Here is a 16,264-nt window from a genome sequence, read left to right as displayed (position 1 = left end):
TTTGGAGGAAAAAGGGGGAGGCTTACAACCCGAAGAGCACCATCCCAACCGTGAAGCCCTAGGACCATCTCTCAGGACTACCTGGCCTGATGACTCCTWGCTGTCCCCAGTCCACCTGGCCGTGCTGTTGCTCCAGTTTCAACTGTTCTGCCTACGGCTATGGAACCCTGACCTGTTCACTGGACGTGCTACCTGTCCCAGACCTGCTATTTTCAACTTTCTAGAGACAGCAGGAGTGATAGAGATACTCTGAATGATCGGCTATGAAAAGCCAACTGACATTTACTCCTGAGGTGCTGACCTGTTGCACCCTCGACAACCACTGTGATTATTATTATTTGAACATTTGAACATCTTGGCCATGTTCTGTTATAATCTCCACCCGGCACAGCCAGAAGAGGACTGGTCACCCCTCATAGCCTGGTTCCTCTTTAGGTTTCTTCCTAGGTTCTGGCCTTTCTAGGGAGTTTTTCAGAGCCACCGTGCTTCTACACCTGCATTGCTTGCTGTTTGGGGTTTTAGGCTGGGTTACTGGACATCACTTTGTGACATCAGGTGATGTAAGAAGGGCTTTATAAATATATTTAATTGAAGCACGGGGTGGCAGCATCATGGTGTGGGGGTGCTTTGCTGCAGGAGGAACTGGTGCACTTCACAAAATAGATGGCATCATGAGGTAGGACAATTATGTGGATATATTGAAGCAACATCTCAAGACATCAGTCAGGAAGTTAAAGCTTGGACGCAAATGGGTCTTCCAAATGGACAATGACTCTAAGCATAATGTGGCAAAATGGCTTAAGGACAACAAAGTCAAGGTATTGGAGTGCCCATCACAAAGCCCTGACCTCAATCCTATAGAAAATCTGTGGGCAGAACTGAAAAAGCGTGTGTGAGCAAGGAGGCCTACAAACCTGACTCAGTTACACCAGCTCTGTCAGGAGGAATGGGCCAAAATCCACCCAACTTATTGTGGGAAGCTTGTGGAAGGCTACCCAAAACGTTTGACCCAAGTTACACAATTTAAAGCAATGCTACCAAATACTAATTGAGTGTATGTAAACTTCTGACCCACTGGGAATGTGATGAAAGAAATAAAAGCTTAAATMAATCATTCTCTCTYCTATTATTCTGACATTTCACATTCTGAAAATAAAGTGGTGATCCTAACTGATCTAAGACGAAATCTTTACTAGGTTTAAATGTCAGGAATTGTGAAAAACTGAGTTTAAATGTATTTGGCTATGGTATGTAAACTTSCGACTTCAACTGTATGTGAGTGGTGGTTACACATATTTAACGATTCATTAAATGCTGCAATATTATTCCCACAATGCACTCCTCTCACCGGGCCTTTTGAACTCATCTGCTGGCCTGCAGGTAGTGCCTGAATCATTTGAGACCTAAAGGTGAGTTAGGGGGTCAAAGGTTAGGATAAGAACTCCCGTAGTTGTAGGTAGTGGCTGTATAGCTAAGTAAAGAGAGGTGTCAGGTAACATGACTGCCCCTCCCTCGCTTAGCACTGGTCAAGCTTCTTGGGGAGCTTGAAAGACAAAAACAAAAAAGTTCAGTCAATGTCATTTTATAAGTTTATAAGTTATAAAGCCATTCTTTAATCCATTTTTATTCAGTTTATAAAAAAATGTTTTATGAGTTTTATGCTTTTGTTCCGAAATGGTTTACTTCAAGCGAAGTTTGTTTCTTTCTAATCACGTTTGGAATTTGAACGTCAGCCATCGTTTCTRACTCTGTCCATCTGTCCTGCTTGCAGACGGCTACGCCTTCTCTCAAGACGAGAACGGAGTGGTCTCCCAGTCGGAGGTCATCCGGGCGTACGACACCACCAAACAGAGGACCAACGAGTGGTGAAACCACGCCCCTCTCTGCCCGGCCGGCCTTTTAAGAGCCACACCCGTTTCCGACGGTGATTTGAACCTGACGGGGAAGTCTCCGGATAACCCCAGCCCGAGCATCGCAGGATATTGGACATGATAAAGGAAAAGAAAGAGGGATGTCTTGTACTTCAAAAAGGGAAAAAAATAGGAACAAAAAAAGTGTTCAAAAAGTATTCACTGCTGTAGTTGTGTGTCCAGCAGACATGAGCACTGTGCTTGCATTTTTAGCAGTCTGTGGTCTGAAGTTTCTCTGTTCTTGCTCTATCTAATGAAGAGGTTTCACTTCTTAATGTCTCCTCCATTCCTATTAATAGATCCCAAAAAATATGTAGTTTGCTCCAAAATCGTCAAAACTGTTGTATGTGTACTCCAATTGGTGACCGAATAATCCAGATTTGATTTTGACCCCACCAAATATTTTGTTTTGTTTGTAAATGCAGATTGCGAAATAGCAGTTGTAAATGCAATCTCTTTCAAGTCGGCTGTAGCTTCGATWAAAAAAAAAATCTCAACCAAGAATATTGACACTCCTGAGTCTATTCCAGCTTTGAATGGACCACTTCAGAACAGACATTTTGTTTTGTTGTTATTTTGCACTTCTACTGTATAAAAAGGCCTTACATTTGTTCATGCCTTCAGCCATACTTGTTTGTTTTTCTTCTAAATGTTTTTATTTTAGAATGATGTAGTTATCGTGCCCAAATTGAATAGTTTTTTTTTAATGATAGCCGCCTGCAACTCGTCCAATWTCCACCATTTTATTACAGCACTTCGATTGCTCTATACAAGTAATTGCATTCCACACGTTACTCGGCTGCAACAATCACAATGGTGCCTAACTAGACTTTTTCCCTGATTAGAATACGTAAGATACCCTAGCTAGCTAGTTTAGAACAGTGCTCTACCCACTAATTGGCAAGAGGAGCTCATTGTTCCCCATGTATTGCTCTCCAGTACACAATGTGGTAGAAAGTAAAGTGGTATATATAAAATCACAGGCTCCATTGTTGCTTTCTTTCTACCCAGTGTTTTGGGGGTGGCTGTATGACGATCTTGTTGAATTTCCGTATGCTTACAGTGGCGGCTCTTCTTTCAAAAACGTCTTTTCCCTTCGAATGGAGAGTTTATCCTTCTAACATAAGTGCCATTAGCTTAAGGGAGAGAGAAAATTTGCCAGGAAACTCCACACAGTATCAAAACGACTTTCTCTATAGTTATTTTGAGAATTTGTATTTTTATATTGGAGAAGTACGAATTTTTGCATTGTGACCGGCTTTGTAATGAATAATTGTCCATGTTTTTCCTTTTTTTCTCTCAGACAAAAAAAAGAATGCCCAAATGAATGCCGAAAATATATTTCTTAAATGTCTCGTTGTTATTATTGTCACTATAGTACCTGCTTTGTTTATTTCATAATTAACTGTGTTTGTTCTCTTCTCCCTATGGGAGAGCGGTTTCCATACCGGCTGCGTGTGTATGTGTGTGCGTTAATCCGCCYTCTGCATGTGCATGTGCGTATGTGTGTGTGTAACCTCTTCTACTGTGGGTAACTTCTACATACGCATGTCTGTGTCATTTGTGTGAGACTGGGAGCCCTTAGAACKTCAGGTCTCCTTTTGCATTCTTTGACTGTGTTTTTGTATATGTTTGAGGACGTATGGGTGACTGACTGTGTGTGTGGTGCCGCTTGCTCCTCTGGTCTGTCTGCATGACTCCAGGTATAATGATGGTGTACTGTCTGCTGCTGTATGGCCCTCTGTGTATGGCCAGACCTCAGCCCTGGGGGTCCTGGGCTCTGATGCTAAGGCTCTCGCTTGACAGGAGATGTTGCACAATGCACTCTGTTACCTTTCCAATAGTGGATATTTTGGTATTATCTGGTTATTGGTTTCAGTGTATTTTCTCTGGGTCTACATGTTTGTAACTTGTTTAGTTTTTTTTTTTCTCATGCAGTGTACCTCTACTTTACTACAAACCTTTTTGTGTTTCTTCCTGGTTTAKGTGAGGGTATCAGTAAAAATGTATTTGTTACGCTATCGTGTTTCGATTGATTAGATGTCAACTGCTGTCACGATTCCAAAATGCTGAATGTGAGTCTTCTGATGTGAAAGTGGTCGTGGAAGGCTTGGACTGTTGCTTTTTGTCTGTGAAAGTTGTGGGCTGCATGAATGGACTAAAACCTTCTCCGGTTAAGTGTTTATTGTACTACTTTGATTCTCCCTCAAGTGTTGGTCAATTTACAGAAAAAAATGCACTTTTCAATTTGTTTCAATATCATTTAATGATTGWTCTGCATGTTGGGACTGCAAACTTTTAAGTGTTCTGTCTTTTACTGCCATAAAGGACTACTACTAAAATAAACTTTTCAAACATGGAAACCAACCTTTGTCATCATCTACCATCACAGAAATGGAATGTTCCACTATCACAATATCTATGAATGTCTGTCTGCAGTTCAAATGGCACCCTATTCTTTGTAGTGTACTACTCTGGGCAAAAGTAGTGCACTATGTTAGGATAAAGTGCCATCCCTCATTTAGGACTTTGTAACCATCCAAAATGAGGGAAGGCAGCTAGTTGCGGAAGCAAACAGGGCATACYGAGCGCTGAGAACCTAAACAGGAAAAGGCAGGGGAGACTCAGGGAAAACATCATTCCCTTCCATGTGTGACAAACAAACAAATGCCGTCATTATGGTTATGATTTAGCTGACCCTCTCCTGTTGTATTCCCTGATGACTGGTCATCTGAGGTTTACTGTGCGGCCATGCGGTAGGATATCACATCCGTTATAATTACAAATATTTGTCTCTGTTATTGACAAAGTATCCACTATCATAACTGTATCACAAAACCAACCTAGATGGACGTGTCTGATCCGTCCAGTGTCCAGCAATCTACCCCATTTGGGAATGGGTAGTTTCTCTTTAGTCGTTAGTTTACAAAGCCATATTTTCCCAACCAGGTGTACCCTTGCTAGAGTATTCATACAGGAGTACTTGTATTACTGCCAATGTACCTTTRAAAAAGTGGAAATCTGTGAAGTATTTTCTTTGAGTTATGAGATGATTCAGAGCAGTATGATACCTCTAAAATACAGTATCTGAAAGAAGGTCAGTTCTAGTGTTTTTAATGACTAGGTGCCCTGTCAAATGCTTTAACAAGACCCTTAATAATATAGGAAAACTATTGTGGTGACATCTGAGCAAGAATAGCTCCAAACAGTAGGATGCAGGTCTGCCTGTGTACAGGTTTCTATTGGACTGGGGTGCTTGTCTGGCTAAACATAGTTGATCCTGAGACTTCCAAAAAAATGAGAAATGACAGCAACAACTTGGGTGTTGCTGTCATTTTTCCTTTGTTTGGCAGGTTCAGAATCTAGCCCCAAACACTATCCGCTTTATGAACTATTCCATCTTATCTGCCATAATAGGACAGTGATTTCCAAGTCGATTTCACGCTTTAATGACTAGGGAACAGAGCAGTCTTTGTGGACTCTTGCCATACCTGCTCGTGCAACCCAAAACTTCTCCCTATTTCTGGGACCAGTTGTTTTTAACACTGTGGCTATGACATGCTCATTGAGCATTGACAATGACTGATCTCATTGCCACATTCCTCATGTGAAGTATGGCGTAAGAGTGAGCGACAGGTAGCGAATAACTGATCTCCAACCGTTTTAGTTGCCTATATGTCTGCAGCTGAAGGGGAAAATCCGGTATTTGCAAGCCACATTTTTGCCTTAGTTTCATAAACAAATGGGGAGGCTGCAGTTGGGCTGAATGTTTAAAATACAAACTCAGGATTGTGGCTTTAACAGCCTAAAGGAAACCGTTGAAAAGCCATTTTCAAAAGATTGTACTATACAGTAAGTATTACTACCGAATGTATTCATAAATGAGCAATGAAGCAATTATCAACCATCCACTGTTAGATTATAAAATGTAGGTAACATTTTTCTTTGGAGTGTTTTTCACATTTTCTAATTTACTTCTATTTGTAGCGTTGCATGACAAGATAAAATACTGGACTCTTATTTGGTGTTGGCTAATATGATAGTTTATTGATTTGTGTGTCATAGCCCTACATAAGAAGTTGGGACACATCTGGTCTAGAGCATCAAACCAGTGAACACTGTACACAGTACATCCTTTGGCTTTGTCCACCCTACTGCACAACTTGGTGTCAGTCCTTTCCCTCTTTTTAGAGGGGCTTGTGATTGTCAAAATTATAATTTGAATTCCATTGCATTAAATGTCCAACAGCTTGCCAAAACAATTGCAGAACACTTCTGAAAAATGTTGATGCCACAAAAGTTATRGTGACAATTGAAAATCACCGTTTAACCAAAGTGTGTATAAAAGAAGACAGATACTCTTGATTACAATACAAATGTATATAAAAAGTGCATGACATTGAAAACGATAAAGACCAATAAACAGGTCCTGTCTGGTCTGAGCAGATTCCATTCCTGTAGGGTTTCCAAAACTTTTTCACTCAGGTTCCCCTTCCAGCATTGGAGAACATCTGTCACCACCCGCGCATGAGTGCACCGCGTCTATTTCTATGGGCACAAGCACTGTTCATGACAAACTCTTCACACCCRTCTTGTTGGTAGATTTTGTATTGTTGCAGTTTTAAAGCTAATTTCCTGCAATTCTACACATTTTCCCATGTCTAATGTGTATTCATGTGATATTTGAGTGACAAAAAAATTACAACATCTATGGGCAAAAAGAAAACGTTAGCTGACATTGACTAGTTCATGTGGACATTTCTGACAAGTTATAAATAGCTCTCTAAGATATGCAATGACTGACATGACAAGAGGAACTGATGATGCACTACCCAATTTTGAATTAGATTACAACTTTCAAGAGTAAGTTGAAAGCCGGACTGAGTCTCTCCCCCCCCCCACCCCCCCGACCCGCACAGTTTGGGAACCACTGACTTAGACAAGACCCATGTATTCTGCTCGACTAGGGAGATTTCTTGTGGTTCATCTTGAGCACCGCCTAACTGTCCTGTCACCCAGTCTCCATTCAACAGGCCAACTGTACTGCACGTCAGCGCAGTCCTCCCCTTAGCCGCTGACTGTCTGTCAACACAACACACCAGGCTCATGTTCAGTAACGTTCACTGATTTAAAACGTCTCACAGCGTTAAACTAACTCATACTGGACAGGTTCAGGTAGTCCCTTCCTGTTTCGGTCCATTTTCTTCCGTTTGGTGCCTAGTGAACACAACCCTGCTCACATCACACAGTGCTCCTGTAATCCCCCTCCTCATTGCCCGTGGAGCCCCGTCAGCTCTGTCCAAAGTCTGCAAAGCCCTTGGCCCCGGAGAAGGGCTCCGGCTGCAGGGGGAAGAAGTATTGCTGGGGCAGCAAGAAGCCCGTGCCCTGGGCTGGGTGTTGGTGCATGGGCTGGTGCAGCTGGGCGTGGGCGTGGGGTTGCTGGCAGCCACCTGGCATGCAGGCCGTGGGGGAGGTGTAGGGGGGCGGCGGGGGTGGTGGCAGCAGCGGCTGGGGCGTGGAGGGGGAGAAGGATGCAGATGCTGACACCAAGCACCCGTGCTGCTGCTGCCCCTGACCTCCGCGCACCGAGCTGCCCCCGCCAGCCGAGCTGGAGCTGGTGGTGGCCGTGCTGGACTGGCGCGAGGGGGTGCGCAGGCTGGGTGGCGCAGTGGTCAGGATCATGGGGATGGTCTCGGTCTGGCAGCTGCGCAGGGGGAAACGGATAGGCTGCTGTGTAGGCTGCTTGGGCCGCAGGCAGGTGCAGCAGTAGACAGCAACCAGGGAGCCCACCACCACGAAGGCCACGAAGATGGAGCCCACCATCAGGAAGGGCACGTAGATGGGCTCTGCAAGGAGGYACAGGTGTTGGAATACTTGCATACTTGTACTTAAACTTTAACTTGAATACCTGTTTGAATACTTAAATTCATAATTTAACCTTTCGGTAATCACAGATCTGAATACTGGTTTGATTGGTGAAGGTAATAGGGTGGTAACATTGCTTACCCCATCAATCACTTATAGACATGTGCTAAGCTCATGGAAACAGGGCCAATAAGAAGTGGAGTTCATAGTTAATAACCCTATGTGGAGTCAGTGAAAATATGTGTGATACCAAGTGTAAACTGTATTGCAAATGTGTACAGACCTCAGTTGAAGTCGGAAGTTTACATACACCAAACTCAGTTTTTCACAATTCCTGACATTTAATCCTAGTAAAAATTCCCTGTCAACATGCTGACCAGACCGGACACGTCGCGTGCGCGAGCGTCGCAAAATAAATTTAGAAATCCATGTTATTCAATTATTGCACCCACACTGCTCGCGCGTGCCAACGAGCGTCTGCGTTGCCAAGGGCTAAAATAGAACTCCTTTCTATTTGTGACGCAGATCACGCTGCAAGTCCTGCCTCTCCCATCTCCTCATTGGTTTATGGAAGCAGGTACCCACGTGTCATCTCCTCATTGGTTATACCCACGTGGGTGATTGAAAGACGAAATGTTTGCCGGTAGTCGTGGTAATACTATGAAAGTTTAGATGCCAATCACCATATAAGTTCAACGATGAAAAAGKSTGGAAGGAGAGATGACTAGAAACGATTCGGTTGGCCATTTTGTGTGTGGATTAATTTGTCGGAATAGAGGACCTTGTGCAGTTCAGGTAAAATAACAACTCAATGTTTATATCCCAGGACAAATTAGCTGGTAACAGCAAGCTAGCTAAATAGAACAAATTAGCTAGCAAGTGCAAGCCATCGATAAGAAACAATACTGTGCAGCCGTATTCATTGACCTGGCCAAGGCTTTCGACTCTGTCAATCACCACATCCTCATCGGCAGACTCGATAGCCTTGGCTTCTCAAATGATTGCCTCGCCTGGTTCACCAACTACTTCTCTGATAGAGTTCAGTGTGTCAAATCGGAGGGTCTGATGTCCGGGCCTCTGGCAGTCTCTATGGGGGTGCCACAGGGTTCAATTTTTGGAACGACTCTCTTCTCTGTATACATCAATGATGTCGCTCTTGCTGCTGGTGAGTCTCTGATCCACCTCTACGCAGACGACACTATTCTGTATACTTCTGGCCCTTCTTTGACACTGTGTTAACAACCCTCCAGGCGAGCTTCAATGCCATACAACTCTCTTCCGTGGCTCCAATTGCTCTTAAATACAAGTAAAACTAAATGCATGCCCTTCAACCGATCGCTGCCTGCCACCTGCCCGCCTGTCCAACATCACTATCTGGACGGCTCGACTTAGAATATGTGGACAAGCTACAAATACTAGGGTTCTGGTTAGACTGTAAACTCTCCTTCCAGACTCACATCAAACATCTCAATCCAAGTTAAATCTAGAATTGGCTTCCTATTCCGCAACAAGCATCTTCAGCTCATACTGCCAAACATACCCTTGGTAAACTGACCATCACTACCAATCCTCGACTTTGGCATGTCATTTACAAAATAGCCTCCAACACTCTACTCAAATAAATTGGGATGCAGTGCGGTATCACGTGCCGATGTCCTGTTTTGTCACCGAGAAGCCCACTATACTGACCCACCACGTGTCACGACCGCTTGTGCTACCTCTCGTTGGCTGGCCTCGCTTCATACTCTCGTCAAAGGCCCACGGGCTCAGCGTCATCTACAAGACCCTGGCTAGGTAACAGTCGCCCCCTTATCTCAGCTCAGCTGGTGGTTCACCATAACCAGCCACGCCACGCTGGTGACCCAGCGCGGTCTCCAGAGTATATCTCGTCTGGTCACGTCCAGAAACCAATGTCTTCCTTTGACCGCCTCTCCTTCCTGCTGCCAATGGACTGGAACGAACTACAAAAATGTCTGAAACTGGAAACACTTATCTCCCTCACTAGCTTTAAGCACCAGCTGTCAGAGCAGGCTCACAGATTACTGCACCTGTACATAGCCATCTATAATTTTAGCCAAACAACTACCTGTCTTTCCCTACTGTATTTATTTTATTTTGCTCCTTTGCACCCCATATATTTCTATCTCTACTTTGCACATTCTTCCACTGCAAATCAACCATTCCAGTGTTTACTTGCTATATTCTATTTACTTCGCCACCATGGCCTTTTCCCCCATTTTTTTTTCAACTCCCTTCTCACCTCACTTGCTCACATTGTATATAGACTTATTTTTCTACTGTATTAGTGACTGTATGTTTTTTTACTCCAATGTGTAACTCTGTGTTGTTGTATGTGTCGAACTGCTTTGATTTATCTTGGCCAGGTCGCAATTGTAAATGAGAACTTGTTCTCAACTTGTCTACCTGGTTAAATAAGGTGAAATAAAAAATAAAAAAATCTGCCATACATGTTTAATGCTTTTCAACCTGTCCCCAAATTAATGTAATAGGTACAGAGTTTGTTTTGATATTTTAACCTGCGTGTCGTGATCGTGTTTGGTGTAGGGGACAAAATAAATGTATGCACGATAGCGCACTCGCGCAGCCAGTTTGGGTTCCGTGAGGTCAGTTATTATCAGCACTTTATTTTCAGAATGTGAAATGTCAGAATAATAGTAGAGAGAAGGATTTATTTCAGCTTTTATTTATTTCATCACATTCCCAGTGGGTCAGAAGTTTACCATACACTCAATTAGTATTTGGTAGCAATGCCTTTAAATTGTTTAACTTGGGTCAAACATTTCAGGTAGCCTTCCACAAGCTTCCCACAATAAGTTGGGTGAATTTTGGCCCATTCCTCCTGACAGAGCTGGTGTAACTGAGTCAGGTTTGTAGGCCTCTTGCTCGTACACGCTTTTTCAATTCTGCCCACAAATTTCAATACCTTGACTTTGTTGTCCTTAAGCCATTTTGCCACAACTTTAGAAGTATGCTTGGGGTCATGTCCATTTGGAAGACCCATTTGCGACCAAGCTTTAACTTCCTGACTGATGTTCTTGATGTTGCTTCAATATATCCACATAATTCTACTCTTCAAGATTCCATCTATTTTGTGAAGTGCACCAGTCCTTCCTGCAGCAGCACCCCCACAACATGATGCTGCCACCCCCGTGCTTTACAGTTGGGATGGTGTTCTTCGGCTTGTAAACAATTGTTGGAAAAATTACTTGTGTCATGAGCAAATTAGATGTCCTAACCGACTTGCCAAAACTATAGTTGGTTAACAAGAAATTTGTGGAGTGGTTGAAAAAKGAGTTTTAATGACTCCAACCTAAGTGTATGTAAACTTCCGACTTCAACGGTATGTTCTCTTTCTGTTTTCTACAGAATCCAGGTGTACAACTTTTTTATGGAAAGGGATTCAGGAGAAAGGATTTTTAGAAGACAAAGGTGAAATGTTACTCTTTACTCATCCTTTCCTAAATCCCCTTAATATACAGTATTTCTTTACATTAACTCACAAGATAAAAATATATTGTTGCAAAACATATTTTCAATAGCCCATTTTAATSTCATACTGGTAGTAAACGTTTGCACCATATAATGTAAGTAGGCCACTGAGGTGAATTATACAATACAATGCAGTGCTGCAAAAAAAGAAACATCTGCTACTATAACAATAAGCTATAACAATAAGCTATAACAATAAGCAACTACAGTTAGGCTGTCAATACAATGTATTCAAAGTGTTAAAAGGCATGTTTATACTATATTTTTTAAATTGCATGTAACCAACATCCACTGACAAAACCATCTGTTTTGTAGTTATTAATAGGTCTATCATTTAGCCTTCTATTTCTTGGGTGTTGAGTAATTGTCTTTATATTAATTGTTTTAGGCCTGAATTTGACTATGCAACAGTTACTGCGAATGTTCTTAAAATAATTTAACAGAAGCGTTTTTGTCTGAACACATCTTTCCAAAACTTAGATGAAATGTTCAGATTACAATTTAAAATGGCAATTGGAGCTAAGGGAAGGAAATCATTTGAAGATAATTTATTTTCATAAAAAAATGGAAATTGTATTGACCACGCCAGCTATGGCTTAGCAACACTAGAGACCGATTAATTATGAGATTTGGTGAAATTAGTTAAATGTAAATCTAGATTCAGATATATTCCATAAATGGTATACATTTTGAAATAATGATGAATAATTCCCTGAATAAGCATATTTTATGTGAATGAAAGCTCTTGTTTTTAAATTGGTAATTAATTATAAGCTAATAACCTCTGCTACACAGGCATGCCAACATATTGTGAAGTATAGTGAAATAGCCTAAGGTATCAAATACACAATCTGATGCCATCTTTGGATAGGCTATTCTGCCATTGGTGTGCAAAATGATAATTTAAATTGCATGATTGTTTCAACGTTGCATGGTTTATATAGGGCCTTGTGGTCAAACTCCATCCACTTATTTTCACATAGGTCTGGGGTAGTATCACACAATGTTTTTTCTTGCATATCATGTAACTCGAGGAATGCATGGTGACACTCTCCAGGTGTATCGCATGCCCACAATGTACCTAACCTGAGGTCAAATGAAGCCCAAGCCAAAAAACAGGTGCCCCACATGCATGGAATTGGAGCTGCTTAGTGCTTTTTCTTTGTAAATCAAGATAGGCTGTRATTTCTGCATCTTGATAGAGCAATTGCGTTGTTATAACTCAYTGAAAAGTTACTTTCAGTGCATATGTTAGGTTTCAAAATGACCATTTTAATGAGATTATTTGTACAATATACTTATGAAAACAAAATATAGGCCTTGATAAATGAAATATAATCGCATTCATTTGTATTTTCTTTGATTGTGTTATTTAATAGATAGCCTAAGTCATTTTTGGCTTCTAAATTATTTTTACAAATAGGACAAACGATTATGTATTTATAGGTTATATTTAATCTTAATGTAGACTAATTTAAACCGATTGAAAACAAAAACTTTTATAATGAAATATATTATGCTATGCCTACATGCCTGGCAATGACCTGAAGAGGCTGAATGGTGAAAAACATGAATCTTGAGTGACATGGCTCGTTAAAAGCGTGTCTAGATGCCATTTTTTATTTTGAAATATTTCACTATATAAAATCTTTATTAAACCTTTGAAAGTAATATAATAACAACACTCCCAAGTTTTGTGTTTTGCATTGAAGTTAATTGTGCATTAACTTGTCCACTCCTGCCAGGCTCGGCATGCTTTGGAAGTCTAAACTTACGCGCTGCAAACTCCGTGTTCTCCTGTTCTCTGTCGTTGGTACAGCTTCCCTGGTCCAGCCGTGCGTCCACGGCCGCGCAACAGTACCGCAGGGAACAAGACCCGCAGCACACGGTTGCGTCCATGGTGTCAAAGTCCTCCGGACACTGAAAGCCCTCGTGGTAATTTCCATTACTGTCCAGCCACCCATGGCAGTACTCTCCTTGTGCGTCTGATATCCGTAGATTCCAGGTCAGGTACCCCAGCATGAGGTAGTTTAGCAGGCGCACCATCACGACAACACTTTATTAGCAGCCCAGTAGCCTACGCACTATTATTTATCTCTTGCGTTGTCTTTGCATTTAACACATTTGCATGATGAATGCGGTTTGAAACAATCCCACGGTTGAATCCTCAACTGGTTCAATTTGTTAGAATTGTCATTATTCGTTTGATTTTAATTTAACCATGCGAATACTTTTGCATTTAAGTTTATGTTTGCATTTCCATCCATTTGGCATATAATCTCCTCAACCAAAGTCGATCCCGTATCAGGTCACAGGTGTAAAATAAGCTTTAACTGAACTCTCACGGTTGTCCAAATGAATGACTGTTTCTCTCCTCTCAAAATGTCATGATTGCACAGGCAAAACACATCAGAAATATAACTAGCCAAGAGTGTATCCGAACTTCACCCAAACCTTTCTTCTCTTCAATGCGTTCCTTTGGAAACAAGAAAACAAGGTGTACTTTCTTAATCCAAGTTGTTGTTCAGGTCCGTGAAGACAACGTGTTCTGGATGGCTACGGTCGTCTGGTGTCCAGCCTCATTTGAAATCTGCTGCTTTTTTTTACCAACTCAGTAGGCGCGCACGCATCTCTTTGACCACCAGACGTGCGCATTCATGATGGAGCGGTCGCTTTTCTGTCCCTACGCGGAACGAAGCCTATCGCAAAGTGATGCTGAGAGGACATAGGCTTCAGCAGTCATGCGTTCCCRTATCTGTCCTTATCAAATCAGCTCCAAGTGATTTTAATTTTGGAAATCTGTTCCAAAGTATTCCCACGCATAATGGAGATATAATGTATATGTGATCATATGAAAATGTAAGCAAGGTTTGAAATGATTATGTTTTAGTCTAATGTTATATCTGTTTGGGGTTCWTGCCATCAATTTGCAGTCTACAAATAATTTGTAATTATGTTCCAGCCCCCTGACCATCCGCTCAGCCCGCGGCTGAATCTAGTTGATGATCCCTGGTCTTTAATTTACAATAGCCTATGCTAGTGACCATTATTTGGTATCTTTAACTTTGTACCCTGTATGAAAAACACTTTTAGAAATATATATAATATAGCCTATTCATATTACTAAGAGGAAGTTGTATATGCTCGGGTTAAGATTTCAGTTGTCTTTTGTTTGCAGCGTAGCTTCAACTCTAACTTTCCCTTAAATCGCCAAATTTATATTGATGTGTCGCCCTCTGGTGGCTTTCAAAAACGTTGATTGTCACCTTATTTTATTGCCGTTTGTATAGGTTGGATTTATTACTTTATTCGATTAATTTGGTTTGGTTATCCTATCTAGAGGTTAATGGATATTCTTCTATACATCTAATAGCTAAATGTAGGCTTGATAGAGGCTTGATGCACTGTTCTCTCAGCACATGTCAAAACTGCAGGCTAAAATTAAATCTAGACTATCGTAATCGCTCCTCTTTCACCCCAGCTGCCAAACTAACCCTGATTCAGATGACCATCCTACACATGCTAGATTACGGAGACATAATTTATAGATCGGCAGGTAAGGGTGCTCTCGAGCGGCTATATGTTCTTTACCATTCGGCCATCAGATTTTCCACCAATGCTCCTTATAGGACACATCACTGCACTCTATACTCCTCTGTAAACTGGTCATCTCTGTGTACCCGTCGCAKGACRCACTGGTTGATGCTTATTTATAAAACCCTCTTAGGCCTCACTCCCCCCTATCTGAGATATCTACTGCAGCCCTCATCCTCCACATGCAACACCCGTTCTGCCAGTCACATTCTGTTAAAGGTCCCCAAAGCACAAACATCCCTGGGTCGSTCCTCTTTTCAGTTCGCTGCAGCTAGCGACTGAAACGAGCTGCAACAAACACTCAAACGGACAGTTTTATCTCAATCTCTTCGTTCAAAGACTCAATTATGGACACTCTTACTGACCGTTGTGGCTGCTTTGTGTGATATATTGTTGTCTCTACCTTCTTGCCCTTTGTGCTGTTGTCTGTGCCCAATAATGTTTGTAACGTGTTTTGTGCTGCTACCATGTTGTTGTCATGTTGTGTTGCCAACCTGCTGTGTTGCCATGTGTTGCTGCCTTGCTATGTTGTCTTAGGTCTCTCTTTATGTAGTGTTGTGTTGTCTCTCTCGTTGTGATGTGTGTTTTGTCCTATATTTATATTGTATTTATTTTACTTTTTAAATCTCAGGCCCCATCCCTGCAGGAGGCCTTTTGGTAGGCCATCATTGTAAATAAGAATTCGTTCTTAGCTGACTTGCCTAGTTAAATAAAGGTGATATCTAGAACCTTAAAGGGTTCTGTGGCTGTCCCCATAGGAGAACCCTTTGAAGAACCCCTTTTGGAACCACGAAGGGTTCTACCTGGAACCAGAAAGGGTTCCCTATGAGGACAGCCGAATAACCCTTTTGGAACCTTTTTTCTAAGAGTGTAGGCCTATACATTATATTTTTTGGAGAGAAAAGTAAATCTAACGAAAACAACAATGACACCTTTATTTTGTATAATTTCCCACTTTTGTTTTGTCATATAATAACATGGTACGTAGGCCTATGAGAAACGCTGTTGATTAGTGAATTATGAAACATTTTATGGACTACATTCCTAATTAAAATAATGTACTTTTTACTCCATACATTTTCCCTGACACTCAAAAGTACTCGTTACATTTTGAATACTTAGCAGGAGAGGAAAATTGTCCAATTCACGCACTTATGAAGAGAAAATCCCTGTTCATCCCTACTGCTTCTGATCTGGCTGAGTCACGAAACACGAATGCTTCGTTTGTAAATTATGTCTGAGTTTTGGAGTGCCCCTGGCTATCCGAAAATGTAAAAAAAAAAAATAATAATAATTGTGCAGTCTGGTTTGCAAGGAATTTGAAATTATTTATACTTTTACTTTGATACTTAAGTATATTTGGGCAATTACATTTACTATTGATA

General features: G+C 41.5%; 2 protein-coding genes across 2 annotated transcripts in view; one reads left to right on the top strand and one right to left on the bottom strand.

The window, feature by feature from the left end:
• The window catches only part of atp8a1 (ATPase phospholipid transporting 8A1), a 222,843-nt gene extending 218,566 nt beyond the window's left edge, over nucleotides 1–4,277 (top strand). Inside the window, exon 38 of the mRNA XM_070444153.1 lies at nucleotides 1,772–4,277. Coding sequence (XP_070300254.1) covers nucleotides 1,772–1,869 — 98 coding nt within the window. The 3' untranslated portion in view covers nucleotides 1,870–4,277. The remainder of the gene's footprint in view (nucleotides 1–1,771) is intronic.
• shisa3 (shisa family member 3) lies at nucleotides 3,530–14,221 on the bottom strand. The gene is made up of 2 exons (XM_023990313.2): nucleotides 13,061–14,221; nucleotides 3,530–7,756 (listed from the first exon to the last, which is right to left on the bottom strand). Exons 1-2 carry the CDS (start codon nucleotides 13,329–13,331, stop codon nucleotides 7,200–7,202), a joined length of 828 nt encoding a protein of 275 aa, XP_023846081.1. The 5' UTR covers nucleotides 13,332–14,221; the 3' UTR covers nucleotides 3,530–7,199.
• Nucleotides 14,222–16,264: the final 2,043 nt, after the last annotated feature.

Source organism: Salvelinus sp. IW2-2015, linkage group LG6.2 (genome assembly GCF_002910315.2).
Source record: "Salvelinus sp. IW2-2015 linkage group LG6.2, ASM291031v2, whole genome shotgun sequence".
In the NCBI taxonomy this organism is placed as follows: domain Eukaryota; kingdom Metazoa; phylum Chordata; class Actinopteri; order Salmoniformes; family Salmonidae; genus Salvelinus; species Salvelinus sp. IW2-2015.
Note: the sequence above shows the minus strand (reverse complement) of the source record. Positions and strands in the feature narration are given on the sequence as shown.